The following is a 14,731-nucleotide window of genomic DNA, read 5'->3' as shown; positions in this document are numbered from 1 at the left end:
AGGCTCAAGGACAGCTTCTACCCCACGGTTATGACTATTGAATGGTTCTCCAGTATGATGATGGACTCTTGACCTCACAATCTACCTTGTTGTGATCTTGCACCTTATTGTCTGCCTGCACTTTCTCTGTAACTGTAACATTATATTCTGCACTCTGTTATTGTTTTCCCTTGTACTACCTCAATGCACTGTGTCATGAATTGATCTGTGTGAATGGTATGCAAGACAAGTTTTTCACTGTAACTTGGTACATGTGACAATAGTAAACCAATTTACCAACTGGCATAAACTCAGTGGGTTTAATGACCTCCCTCTGTGCGGTTAGCTGTGAAGGAGTCCTCCGGTCTTGCTCTAGTGCTGATGCAGTGTTAGTGAGCTGACACCCACCTCTGTCCTTGTATCTGGTGTGAATGGTTGAGTAAGTAACCGGTTTTACATCTCATCCCATGAGGCTGTTCTGCCTGATCTGTGGCTTAACTCGACTAGCCTTTGACACACCTCTGTCAGTATTACATTTAAAATAAACCATTGTCCAGGCACAAGTTGCTCTCTGGGGAGCTAGTTCCAAACTTTTCCCACTCAGTGTTGGGAGTGTTTCCCAAATCCGACTGTCAGGCATTGCCCCAGTCCCAGACTCCCTGGGCAGGGACATGGCTCTTTGAGGCTGTCTCTGGTACATCTGCTCTGCACCCCCTCCTCCTCACTCTCACCAAGTAGTCCCTTTACACTTCTTTGCTTTCACTTCAGTCTCACTCCAGTGTCTTATACCCAGCTCACTGTGGTGAACTTTGACAGGAGATCAGATGGATTTACACCTACGTTCTGTTTTGACAGTTCTCTCTGAAGACCACGTGTCTTTGATGTAGCTCTCACAGAAACTCAAAGTAGATTCAAATTTCTTCTAACATTGCATGCTACTGTGGCCAGGTACATTTTTAGTCAAATACAGAAGAGCTCTGGATAACTACTTCCCTTTTTTTTCTGAGTTATCTTTTCAAGATTTTCCCCACAGCAACAGAGAACTAATTTAAGCAAATGTCACCGCACAGAATCCCTAGAGGTTGGGTAAACACCAATTTTACAACCTGCCCCATATAGCCAACACTTGGCACCAAGGCCCTAGGGAGGGTGCACAGCAGTTCATGAAGGTGGGTCAAGGCATAAAAAGTTTCACCTGGGGAAAAGTCAGAGAAAGTGGTATTGTCCTCCTCAGGATGGCAGAGGGGAATGAGTAGGTTTAAAATCAGGAGGGATATCGCAGAGTAAAATGCAGTGACCCAGGGGGATTGGGTCGTGGACAACAACAATTCAAAGTGACCTGCAAAAGACCCAAAGGCAGTCACAGAAACAGCTTTTGGTACAAGGAGCTGGGAGACACAATGTGGAGAGAACGGTGATGCAGTCATAGAGGAACAAGTTATAGACTGAGAGAGTTAGAGAGTCAATGGTTTTCAGAAGGGAATCGGATAAATAATTGAAAAGGAAAGTTTGTAGGGATTGAAAGCTGTGATATCGGAGAGAACAGGACATGAAATCCAAACCCGAGGTTCCCTGGTCTTGTCCGTTTCACACAGTGAATGTCACTTTAAAATTGCCCCATCAGAATGCAAGCCATGATCTCAGACCAATCCACACCCCTGGAATTTTAAACTTTGAATTTTAACTTACCCTTTCAAAAAAAAGTGCTTCCTTTTTTTAATAAATGTCACATTTGTTTGGAACAGATAGGAGCTGAGCTTGACGTGTGACAGGCACTCTGGGCCAGAGGGAGGGACGTGGGTTGAGGCTGCCAGTCTCTGATAGGCTGACCTTGTAATCTGGCCCAAGGGCCTGGCTGGATGGTGAACAGGAGGCTCTATCAGTGGAGTGCAGCATTCCCTCGCGGTTCTGTGTCCCACTAATCAGATCTTACAGTGGTGAGGAAGGATGGAATGGCTGGGGATAGAGGGACCCTTGCCTTGGCTTGGAACACAGCTGGTTGTAGTTATCCATTGATCCAGGGCTTCGGTTAAGGGGATGTCTTGCTAAGTAGCAGTAGCTTCCATGAGACACACGGGAATAGGTAAGAACGTTCTAGAACTTTACATTGTTTTTTGAAAGAGCGGTTATGCACTTGTTCCACTGCTAGGAAGGGTGGTAACTGCAGGTTGAAGTGTTAACATCAGTGGAAAAGTAAAGGGAAGGAGGTTGAGGTGGAAATAAGACCATAAGATATGGGAGCAGAGTAAGGCCATTCAGCCCATCGAGCCTGCTCTGCCATCCAATCATTCTGATTTTTATTTCAACCACCTTCTCCCCATAACCCTTAACCCCATCACCAATCAAGAACCTATCAATCTCAGCCTTAAACACACCCAATGACTTGGCCTCTACAGCCCTTTGTGGCAACAAATTCCACAGGTACACTAACCCTTAGCTGAACAACTTCCTCCTCATCTCACTTCTGAAGGGACGTCCCTTTGATGAGGGTGCTTACAGCAGCAGCTTCCTCGAGTGAGAGACCTGTTACATGGAAGGAAATCCAACAGGGAAGTTCAGAATGGAAGTGGTTCAGGATGTGGGGAAGGGACTGTTGGATCGAATGGCCTCCCCTGCTGGTCCACAAACCCACAGAACAAAGGACCCATCACAAACCCATCACCTGGGTGTTGCTGCAACTCTGTTTGATGACCGCCAGGTTTATCTACCATGTTTACATCACAATCGGATTACACCGAGGTCTGTGTCACACCAGCACTCAGCAAGGACTTTGCGACCGAGGTGAACCCTCGCCTAAAGCGGAGAGTGAAACTGATGGGGTGCAGACACCTGGCTTCCAGTAAAAATGAAACAGGTTTTATGCTAACAGCGCTTCTCAGATCAGCTGTAGATGATAACAACACACAAGATGCTGGAGGAACTCAGCGGGTTAGGCAGCATCTGTGGAGGGAAATGGACAGTTGACATTTCGGGTCGAGACCCTTCATCGGGATGGTCGATTGTTAACCTCACACATAGAATCCTGCAGATGCTGAAAATCTGAAAATAAGCAGAAATGCTGCAGACACTCAGCAGGTCAGGCAGCATCTGTGGAGAAAGGAAGAGAGCTAATGTTTCAGATTGATGACCTTTCTGATGAAAGGGTCTGATGAAACTTGGACGTGTCACAGTAACTCTGTTTCTCTCTCCTCAGATGCTGCCTGGCCTGCTGAACATCTCTGGTGGTCTCTGTTTTAGGGCAATGACCAGCTGCACAAGACTTTGTCACCTCACCCACTGCTGCGTAATGTGTCTGGGGAAACCAGGCAACTGTCAGGGGTGGGACAGAGCTGAGCTTCAGGGTCATATCCAGGGTTGGTGGCAGTCCCTCTGCACGCACTGCTCTGCAGATCTAGATCAGATTGGCAAGAAATATTTAACAGAAGACAGTTTCCTGGGCCCACAGGGGTCACGGTGAAGGAAACATTATCAAAGGGCAGGATCCCATCATTAGAGGAAGTTCCTGCATTTATATGACACCTTTTACGTTTGGTCTCCCAGAGCACTTTACAAGCCAGGATCTCACAAGCAACAATCCCTTCTGCAGTGTAGACATCACTGTAATGTAGGAAACCTATCCTCTGCACTTTGGAGTGGGATTTGAACCCAGAACCTTTAGAAGTGAGACTGGTGCCCCTGACCTGAGTGAATGCACACATTTCCATCTCAGATACCTTCCAGAATTTGCTGTTTCCTCTTCAGCTTTCTTGAGATTGCATTTTCCATTCTCTTCATTTATATGTGAATTATCAGCGGATCTGTGCTGTTTGTGCGCAGGCTGCAATGTGCAAACACTCGTCATATTTAATTGTCGGCCACTTCTCCCCATGAGATCAGTTATCAAGTTTCACTTGGTTGGGAAGAGGACACAAAAGTTGTTGGTAATTTTCCAGCTTAAACTCAGAACACAAAAGCTGATGCTTCATAAACCTCTGACCATTTCAAGCATGACTTCCCAGGCTGCAACAGAACCTGCTTAACATTCTACAGAGAAATGAACAGCACAACAGACTCCTGGCTGGGAGCCACAGGCGGGAACCCTTTCCAGCAGCTGGTGACGCCATGGTGACAGAGGGTAGATTGTAGTCTGCTGCCTGTGCACCTCCCCCAGGGAGTGCTCTGCCCTTTGCCCACTGTTCCATTTCCGCCTGCCCATCGGACTGCCGGTGATCACAGACACACAAAACAATGACAGAACAATGAAGGTGACTCAGCGTGGTGCTGCCTCGAGAAGTAACAGGCACCATACTTCCAGGAAATGTTCGACTTCATTTGCTTCAGTTTCACTGAGCTCTCTGCTGATCTATTTTACTCTGGCTAATCTTCTTAAACTATTTCACTCTGTCTAGTTCCTCTTTTGAGCTATTTTTTCTTTACTTACTGTGCTGATGGAACAACAAATAATTTGAGGTTTGAACCAACAGGCTGGAGACCCCAACTTCAAACCCCAGCGCAGCTGTTGAATTTAAATGCAGTTAGTAATCTTGAACTTAAATGGAAAAACTAATCATAATGACCAAAGATGGTCACAGTGGATGGTTGTAAAGACCGATCTGGTTCTCTGATGCCCTTCAGGAGAAGAGATCTGATGTCCTTACCCAGTGTGACCTGTCTGTGACTTCACACACAGCAATGAGGTTGTCCCTAACTGGCCAAGTGAGTCATGAAGTTGTACCATTACATTGTAGTTGCACCATTACACACAAGAACAAAAAGAATTTTAGAAAATAGACTAATCAACCGAACTTGGACACAGCAAGCTCCTTCTCCACACATCTGGGAGTGGTGTCCTAGCTGGGAGGGATGTCCCACAGAGGGCTCAGGCTGCTGGGGTTGTATTCACAGAATCAGATCCTACATAAAACATCCCTGGGAACTCCCTGTCCCAGTGGCAGACAGACCCAGCTGAGCGGATGGCGTAGTGGTATTCAGGCAGGAGTGAGGGAATCCTCAATATCAGCTCCAGGCCCCAGGGAGTCTCATGGCATTGGTTAAACACAGACAAGGGAACCTCCCCCGATCACCTCCTCCCATCCTCCCTCAGCTGACAGATCACTGAACAACAGCGAGAGCAGCAAGTGTACAGAGCATGCTCTGGGTGGGGACTTCGACGTCCATCACCAGGAGTGGATTGGTAACCCCGTCACTGACTGAGCCGGCCGAGTCCTGGAGGACAGACCTGCCAGACTGTGTCTGCGGCAGGTAGTGAGTGACCGACAAAAGGTTTACAGCTACTTGACACCATCCTCACCAACGTACCTCCAGCTAATTACCTGTCCAGGGTAGTATTGATAGAAGTGACCATTGCACGATCCTTGTGGAGATAAAGTCACATTGTCAGACTGAGGAACCCACCATTGTGTCGTGTGGTACCACAAATGTGCCAAATGGCAGAGGACCAGAACAGAAGTGCCAGCTCATCACCGGGATCCATGAGCGACTATGGACCATCAGCAGCAGAAATAGTCACCATTCTAACACCCTGTGGCCCAGCAGATCCATCACACTACCATAACTATTGATCTGGGGGATCAACCCTGGTTCAATACCAGCGGTATGTGTGTTGTGCCTGCAACACAGGACAGTGTGTGTGCCCAGCAGCAGGCAATGGGCAGATCAGCTCAAAGCTCTCCGTCCTGCCATAACTAGCCACGAATCGTGGCAGAGGATTAAGCAACTAACAGGAGGAAGAGGATCCAAGGACCTGTCCATCCACAGTGATGGCAGGACCCAGTGTGTGTGCTGAAGAGAAGACTGGATCTTCACCACAAGAAGACCCAGCACTGTTTCCTCCTGAGATCTCTCCATCAACACAAGCCAGTCTCCATCCAATTTGATTCACTCTTCAAGATCTACAGAAAGATGAGATAAGATAATGGCTGAGAGTCGGGATCCAGCAAAGGTCACAAGGCCAGACAACATCCCAGCTGTGGTACTGAAGACCACAACTAGCCGTGCCTCTGGCCAAGCTGTTCCAGTACAGTTACAGCACTATCATCTTCCTGAAAATGTGGGAACTGCTGAGATGTGTTCTGCTCATGAAAACCAGGGCAAATTCAGTCAGGCTAATTACTGTCCAATTGGTTAATCGTCAGCAAAGTGAAGGATATTGTCATGGACACTGCAATTACTCACCAAATGTTGAGTTCAGGTTTCTCTGGGACCCCATCCCAGCCTTGGTCCGAAAGTGACCAAAGAGCTGAACTCCGTAGGTGAGGTGAGAGTGACTGCCCTGACAGACAGGCACCTTTTGACTGAGTGTGGCATTGAGGGGCGCTGGTAAACCTGAAGCCATCTGGCATCAAGGGGAAAACACTGGTGGTTGGAGTCACACCTCACACAGTGAGATAGTCAAGGTCATTAGAGATCAATCATCCCAGCCCCAGGACATCTCTGCAGGGATTCCTGCAGGCAGTGTCCTGGGCCCAACCTTCTGCCACTGCTTCATCAATGACCTTCCTTCCATCAGAAGCTCAGAAGTGTGGTATTTGATGCTGACCGCACATTGTTCACTCCTCACCGAGAGAGGCAGCCCGTGCCTGCACGCAGCAAGTTCCAGACAACACTCAGCATGGGCTGAGAAATGGCAAGTAACACTTGCCCCATGAAAGGGTTTGGTGACATCCATCCGTAATGACAGAGACTAACCATCTACCCCTGACATTCAATGGCATTACCATCATTGATTTCCCTACCGTCAATATCTGGAGAGACACCAGTGACCAGAAGCTCAGCTGGGCCACCCCATAAGCACCATGGCTGCATATCCTGAGCGACTGACTCACCTTCTCGCTCTTTCCCAGCCCTTCCACATTCTACTTGATGAAATCCAACAACATCAGGGAATCTCACACCATCCAGAACATGGAACTGGAACCCTATTCCCCACCCCAAATGTTCAGTGCCTCCATCACTGACATACAGTTACTCACCCTGGCTACTCTGAAAGCACCTCCCAAACCCATAATACAAAGGAAAAGGGTGGGAAGTGCATGGGGACACCACCACCTGCAGGTTCTGCACTATTCACTCCACCTCCTGTGGGAACATCTTCACCAGAGGAACTGCAATGGTTCAAGAAAGTGGTTCATCAATACTTTCTCAAGGGTATTTGGGGATTGGCAATAAACAAAGGCCTTGCCAGTGATGTCCAGATCCTGAAAGTGAAGAACCAAAAAAAGTCCCTCAGCCAGTTTAATGTGCCCTTTGATTGAACCTGCTTCTGACCTATTTTATCTGTAGATATTCATTCTGGCCTGTTTACCACTGACTGAGACCTTGTTCCAACTGTTGTGTCTATAATCTATTGTCATGTTCAAAGTTAAACCATAACCACAGCCAGGATCTTGTTCAAAGGCAGCTTGCGCTCCAAGATGACCTTGGATCATGAACCGAACAGGATCTTAATCTGGATCTACCTCGACAATGGAAGAAGTTATTGTCACATGTCAGAGCTTCAGTAACTGTCATGTTGCTGCTCTGATGGTTTCTGGTCAAGTGCACCTCTTGGCACAATGAGTGGGTGTGGTTGGGATGGTACAGAGAATTACACAGCCCAGAGTTTCTAGAGAAGCCTGTTGGATGTACCAGATGGGTTTGTCATTGCAAACCTCTGTAGAGCAGGAGCCTTGGAGGACAGAGGCTGAGGCCAGAAGGTTGGATTGTATTGGCCTGAACAAGGCTGTGGTCTGAGTTGGTGGGGTGGGGTAGATTGGGAGTACAGACTGGGTCAGGGCCTGTTTGATGGGTTTGTGGGGAACGTACAGGAGAGGGGGGGGGTGGTGGAGAAGGTGGCACTGGTGCAGCCCGAAGGATAATAGGAAAGTAATGGATTGACCTTCATGAGTCCCCGTCTGGCAGTGTGATGGGACACACTGTTCAGTTCAGCTCCATGATCCAAGGTCACGTAGGAGTCTGAGCCACCTTGAAGAACCTCCTTAAAGTGGTTACAGCTTAATTATTAACAATTTTCCAGACTTCAGTATGTTGTAAATTCACCAGGCAGGAGAGAGAATGGTCAGAGGTAAATCGGCCACTCAGAGGAACTACGTGTGAAAGGCTAGAGAGAGCTTCAATCAACGAACATTAAACCCAGCTGAAGAATTTTTAGGTATTTGTTTTTCATGAACTGGTCCAATTTACCCAAACAGAATGTTTCACAGAGGTGCATGTCTGACCGGGAAATCACACTGATGTGTCAGTGTGACCCACGGTCAGAAGAATCCGGAAGTGTTAGTTTACTCACTCCATTCTTCAGTGAGTACACTTTCATTGTGTGACACCCACTTTAACCTCAGATGGATTCCATCAGCCCACCTGGCTGTGTCCTGCTGATGTTTCATACAAGGCTCCTTCCAGTTCTTGTCCTTATCACCTGACTCACCTCTACCCCTGAACCTATCCAGATTCTCCACAAATACACTTGTTTACTGACCTCCACCACTCCAAGGGGCGAGTTCCTCCTTCTCCCTGATTCCAATGTAAAGAGGATTCTACTGATCGTTGATCTCAGGAAGGGGAAGGAGGGTGAACATGCACCACTCTACATTGGGGTTATCAGTGGTGGAGAGGGTCAGCAGCATTAAATCGCTGGGTGTTAACATATCTGACGACCTGTCCTGGGCCCAGCACATAGATGCAATCAGAAGGAAGACGAACCAGGGTCTTTACTTTCTTAGAAGGTTAAGGAGGTTCGGCTTATCACCGAACACTCCAACAAACTTCTACAACTGTACTGCTGAAGATATCCTGACTGGTTGCATCACGGTCTGGGACGGCAATTCGAATGGCAGCAACGTAAGAAGCTGCAGGGAGCAGTGAACTCAGCTCAACACATCACGGGCACATCTCTCCCCAACATCAAGAATATCTACATGAGGTGCTGCCTCAAGAATGCAACATCTATCATCTCCTCGCAGCTACCATCAGGCAGGATGTACAGAAACCTGATGTCACACACCTCCAGGTTTAAGAACAGCCACTTCCCTTCAACCATTCGGTTCTTGAACCAACTGACACAACCCTGATCACTAGAGTGTAGCAACACTGGGACCACTTTGCACTAAAATGGACTTTGTTTTATTTTGTTCTAATTGTGTTCCTTCTTGTATAATTTTGTATAATTTATGTTTTTCTTGTGAATGTTGTAATCTGATGCTCTGCGCCTGTGATACTGCTGCAAGTAAGTTTTTCATTGCAACTGTGCACACATGGACTTGTGCACATGACAATAAACTCGTCTTTGAATTCCCACCAGAATTTGTTGGTGACCTTGCAAATCTTGATTGGCCCTGGTTCTGCTCTCTCTTTGAAGTGGGAACATTTTCTCTGCACCTAACTCAACAATGTTTTTCTGGTCTTTAAGTCTCCCTGAGTTGGCCAGTGTTGGGCTGTGAGAACAATGACTCTAAGGCTGTGGTATGATTGGAGCGGGGAGCTGGAGCTGACAGCATAACTCCATGATCTGTACTGGGAAATAAATGGTGACAAAACCAGAGTCACTTGTGAAACTCTATCATTCCGTGCCCAAATGCCAAACCACTTCCAGGAGTTTCATTGATGGCTTTTGCTTCATATAAGGGCAAAAGAGGAATTGAATGTTGGTGATTGTTCAATATTCAATTCTATTCACAATTCTTCAGATAATGCGTCAGTGCATACATAATGCAGCAAGTCTCGGACAACACCAAAGCTTGGCGAGGTAAGAGGAAAGTAGCTTTTGTCTCATGGAGGACCACCTATGAATGGAGGGAGTCGAACCACCTCACCGTGACATTCAGTGGCATTCCTATCCCACATCACCTGTCCCAGGACCAGCACTGACTAGAACCTCAACAAGTACTTGATTTTAAGAGCAAATCAGAGGGTGCATGTTCTGTACTGAGTGAAAGATGCAACCATGCAGAACCGCTGCACCGTTACGGTGCGTGAGGAATTAGCTCTGACTACCTGGGCTGCTGAAGCTCCAGCAATAATCAAGAGGTTCAATACCATATGGTAGCGCTGCAATGACACTCAAGGTCTCAGCTGCCTCACGGCCCAGTGACCCGGGTTCAATCCTGACCTCCAGTGCTGTCTGTGTGGAGTTTGCATGTTCATAGACACGATGGGCCAAATGGCCTCCTATATCATTATGAAATATGAACATGAACTAAGAATGTAAGCTGGGCAGCCCCATGACCTTGTACAGACAATTGGCGACAGTGTGCACTGTGTACAGTGTAACTGTGGTTCCCACAGGGGGACTGTGGTGTGTAGGGTGGGTGCGGTGTGCACAAGGTGAGTGCAGTGTGTTGGGGTACATCGCAGGCCTCACTGTGGTTTGTTGACAGCAGATACAGGAACACAGGAGCCACATTGACTAGAAACTGCCCTTTGAATACGGTGCAGTCTCGACCCAGAATGTGTCAGAGCTGAGATTGCTGGTGATTCATCGGCAGAAACTGGTCCCTTGGCCCCCGCCCCGTCACTGCTCTCCGCCCCATCACTGCCCCCTGCCCCGTCACTGCCCCCTGCCCCGTCACTGCTCCCTACCTCGTCACTGCCCCCTGCCCCGTCACTGCCCCCTGCCCCGTCACTGCTCCCTGCCCCGTCACTGCTCCCCGCCCCGTCACTGCCCCCAGCCCCGTCACTGCTCCCTGCCCCGTCACTGCCCCCTGCCCCGTCACTGCCCCCGCCCCGTCACTGCCCCCGCCCCGTCACTGCTCCCTGCCCTGTCAATTCTCCGTCACTGCCCCCTCCCCAGTCACTGCTCCCAGCCCCGTCACTGCTCTCCGCCCCATCACTGCTCCCTGCCCCGTCACTGCCCCCTACCTCGTCACTGCTCCCTGCCCCGTCACTGCCCCCTACCTCGTCACTGCTCCCCGCCCCATCACTGCCCCCTACCTTGTCACTGCTCCCAGCCCCGTCACTGCCCCCTGCCCCGTCACTGCCCCCTGCCCCGTCACTGCCCCCTCCCCCATCACTGCCCCGTCACTGCCCCCTGCCCCGTCACTGCCCCCTGCCCCGTCACTGCTCCCTGCCCCGTCACTGCCCCCTGCCCCGTCACTGCCCCCTGCCTCGTCACTGCCCCCAGCCCCGTCACTGCTCCCTGCCCCGTCACTGCCCCCTACCTCGTCACTGCTCCCAGCCCCGTCACTGCTCCCTGCCCTGTCACTGCCCCCTGTCCCGTCACTGCCCCGTCACTGCTCCCCGCCCCGTCACTGCCCCCTGCCCCGTCACTGCCCCCTGCCCCGTCACTGCTCCCTGCCCCGTCACTGCCCCCTACCTCGTCACTGCTCCCAGCCCCGTCACTGCTCCCTGCCCTGTCACTGCCCCCTGCCCCGTCACTGCCCCGTCACTGCTCCCCGCCCCGTCACTGCCCCCTGCCCCGTCACTGCCCCCTGCCCCGTCACTGCCCCCTACCTCGTCACTGCTCCCAGCCTCGTCACTGCTCCCCGCCCCGTCACTGCTCCCCGCCCCGTCACTGCCCCCTACCTCGTCACTGCCCCCAGCCCCGTCACTGCTCCCTGCCCCGTCACTGCCCCCTGCCCCGTCACTGCCCCCCGCCCCATCACTGCTCCCTGCCCCGTCACTGCTCCCTGCCCTGTCAATTCTCCGTCACTGCCCCCTCCCCCATCACTGCTCCGTCACTGCCCCCTGCCCCGTCACTGCTCCGTCACTGCTCCCCGCCCTGACACTGCCCCCTGCCCCGTCACTGCTCCCCGCCCCGTCACTGCTCCGTCACTGCCCCCTGCCCCGTCACTGCTCCCCGCCCCGTCACTGCCCCCTGCCCCGTCACTGCTCCGTCACTGCCCCCTGCCCCGTCACTGCCCCCTGCCCCGTCACTGCTCCCCGCCCCGTCACTGCTCCCCGCCCCGTCACTGCCCCCAGCCCCGTCACTGCCCCCAGCCCCGTCACTGCTCCCAGCCCTGTCAATTCTCCGTCACTGCTCCCCGCCCCGTCAATTCTCCGTCACTGCCCCCAGCCCCGTCACTGCTCCCTGCCTCGTCACTGCTGCTGGGCCAGAATCCCGGGATTCCTTACTGGAAGCAGAAAGCCTTACACAGACAGTATCCATCCGAGAAGACGGCTCTGCATCATCGAGGGAGGGAAAACAGCCTCAGGTGGCCAGCTGGAGGTCAGTGATTGCATGGGAAGAGCCAATGGTTTCCAGACAAGGGGGGAGGAAAATATAAACTGCTGGTGACAGCCAATGCTCAATACAAGAGGACATGGCTTTAAGGTAATGGGGGGGGGGGGGAGTTCAAGGGAGACATCAGAGGGAGGTTTTTCACCCAGAGAGTAGTTGGTGCATGGAATGCACTGCCTGGGGTGGTGGTGGAGGCTGATACGTTGGTCAAGTTCAAGAGATTGTTAGATAAGCATATAGAGGAATTTAAGATAGAGGGATATGTGGGAGGAAGGGGTTAGATAGTCTTAGGAGTGGTTTGAAGGTCGGCACAACATGGTGGGCTGAAGGGCCTGTATTTTGCTGTATTGTTCTATGGTTCTATGGAACTCCTCAGAGGTTTGAGGAGTTGTTACACAAAGGCACCCCTGGCCCCTGTAGCTCCATGGCAACAGGCAATGAACTCCTTTCCCAGTAGAATTCTAATGAAGGGCAGTGTGAGTGGTCACTGGCAGTGAATCGCTCACTGCTTCACCAATGGGAGCTCAGCCCTGGGGGAGTGTGGCTGGGCACTCACACTGGGCATGTTTAACCAGCCATCAGGAACAAGCCTGTCTTTGTTGCGGTTGTGGGAATGTGGAAACGTTTCCCTGCCCTGCGTTCTGATATCAAACCTTGCTCCCTGCCGCACTCCCCTTCCTGACCTATTCACGGGTTTCCTGCCTAATTCCCAGAACACCATCAGCTGCAGACTGCAATGTTCCACTCTTTCCCAGCCTGACTTGCTTCTTTTGTGCATTGACAACGCTTGTTGGTGCCTTCGAGCTGCCCCTTTCACCGGTTCCCGTCTGCTCAGGTTGGTTATCCTCTCTCCTTCTCTTTCCTTCATGTACTTCTAACCTTTTCCCTTTCTCCTCCTCCTCCCTCCCTCTCTCTACTCTCCCACTTGTTCCTTCCCCTGTAGCAGAGATTCTCCTCACTTTCATTCACTTGCCCCACCACTGCCCTCCCACTTTTCCCACCATCATTCTCCCTTCAGTTTTCCAGCAGAACCGTCCTGAATCTGTTGACCATTCTCCCGTCCTGTGTTTCCCTTCCCACTCACACCGCCCCCCCCCACCCCCCCCCCGGTCACTCTGTCGTTACTACAACGAAATGACCCACAAGGCGTGAGAAAGCTCCCACGGGAAACCAGCAGCCTGGTACCTGCGTGACTAACTTCTGCTAATGCTGGAAATCCCATGCATATCCTCCCCAATGCCCTGTGTGCCATTTCAGGGGAAATCCCCCGTCAGCTACACCCGAGCGACAAGGCCACAGAGCACACTGACAAAGACAAGTGTGGTTGGAATCAGATTCACAGACTGACAGAACAGGAGGCTATTCACTCCGTTGAGTCCATACTGACCCTTGTAAACACGATTCAACGGGTCCCATTGTCCCCACCCTCCTTCCATTCCCCTACAGCTGCTCTCCCAGCTCTGACTGAGCTTCCCTTCACTAGCGCCCTGTCCATCCATTCCAGCCCACACCATTCACTGTGGAGCACGATCCTGATGTCACGCCTGGCTCCTTCTCTCCGCACTTCCCACTTTGTGACTCCAGCTCACTTTATCACAGCTTTAACTCCCTCTGCCTGATCTCCTCGCCCACTCCCTGGTTCAGGGAGAGCAGCTCCAGTTTCTCCAGACCATCCACAGACGTGGAGCCCCTCATCCCTGGGATCTTTCCCATAAACCTCACAAGCCTTTGCCCTCTCCTCAGTGGCCCTGGTCACAGGTGAGAAATCACATACGCAGAGACACTCTCCTACTTCTCACACCTTCACACCAAACTCCAATGTATTAGAAACAGATCAACAACTGAACTAGCAAACAGGACTGCAGGCTGAAAGGCAGGGACAGACATTGAGCAGCGTCCAGTCACACAACTCACCCAGAAGGAATGGGAGTCGACCGGATTCCATGAACGAAGAGTGTTGCCTACTCTTTCTGTTGAGCTGCAGAGGGCCAGTGGTGACCTGTGACATTGCTCTTCACGGCAGGTGCCTGCACTACCTCGCCTGCTCCTCACTGCCACTGAGACCTCCCACACATTGCTCACACTTTCAGCCTAATAGCCCGAGTGCCAGGGCCAACCAATGAGTGAGCTCGAGGGGAGGGGCCGAGGTCTCAGAGTGACAAATGACTCCAGTGAGTCACTGTTTATTTTCAGTGTGCTGCGATCGTATTTATGTGGCAGAGGGATTTCCTCAGCTATTCCTGCAGGGGAGCATTTCACTAGTACAGTAACATGTAGATTACTTCCTACCACACAAGCAGTGGCCATTCAACCATTGAGCCAATACTGGCTCACAGCAGAACAATCCCATGGGTCTCAAACCCCCTCCTCAATCCCTGCACCCCCCACAACTTGTCATCAACTCCCCTTAAGCCCACTCACCTACATGAAGGGATAAAACACAGCGGCCAGTGAACCTGCCATCCTTTACGCCTCCAGACTGTCGGAGAAAACTGGAACATCTGGAGGAACCCTGATAGCAGCAGGGAGAACGAGTGAGCTCCTCGCTGTCAGTTCTGACCCCAGTGTTGTGTGAAAAATGTT

General features: G+C 51.1%; 1 protein-coding gene across 2 annotated transcripts in view; it reads right to left on the bottom strand.

Annotated features, from left to right (window-relative positions):
- LOC127584952 (adhesion G protein-coupled receptor E1-like) overlaps positions 1 to 14,195 on the bottom strand; it is a 46,669-nt gene extending 32,474 nt beyond the window's left edge. For both annotated transcript variants that reach the window (XR_007958449.1, XM_052042001.1), the window contains exon 1: positions 14,063 to 14,195. Coding sequence is in view for 1 of the 2 variants with exons in the window: in XM_052042001.1 (XP_051897961.1) it covers positions 14,063 to 14,156 (94 nt within the window). In the remaining variant the exon portion in view is untranslated. The remainder of the gene's footprint in view (positions 1 to 14,062) is intronic.
- Between the last annotated feature and the right edge of the window lie 536 nt (positions 14,196 to 14,731).

The sequence above is a fragment of the Pristis pectinata genome, chromosome 31 (assembly GCF_009764475.1).
Source record: "Pristis pectinata isolate sPriPec2 chromosome 31, sPriPec2.1.pri, whole genome shotgun sequence".
Classification (NCBI taxonomy): Eukaryota; Metazoa; Chordata; class Chondrichthyes; order Rhinopristiformes; family Pristidae; genus Pristis; species Pristis pectinata.
The sequence above is the reverse complement of the archived record's forward strand: the minus strand, read 5'-3'. Positions and strand labels throughout refer to the sequence as shown.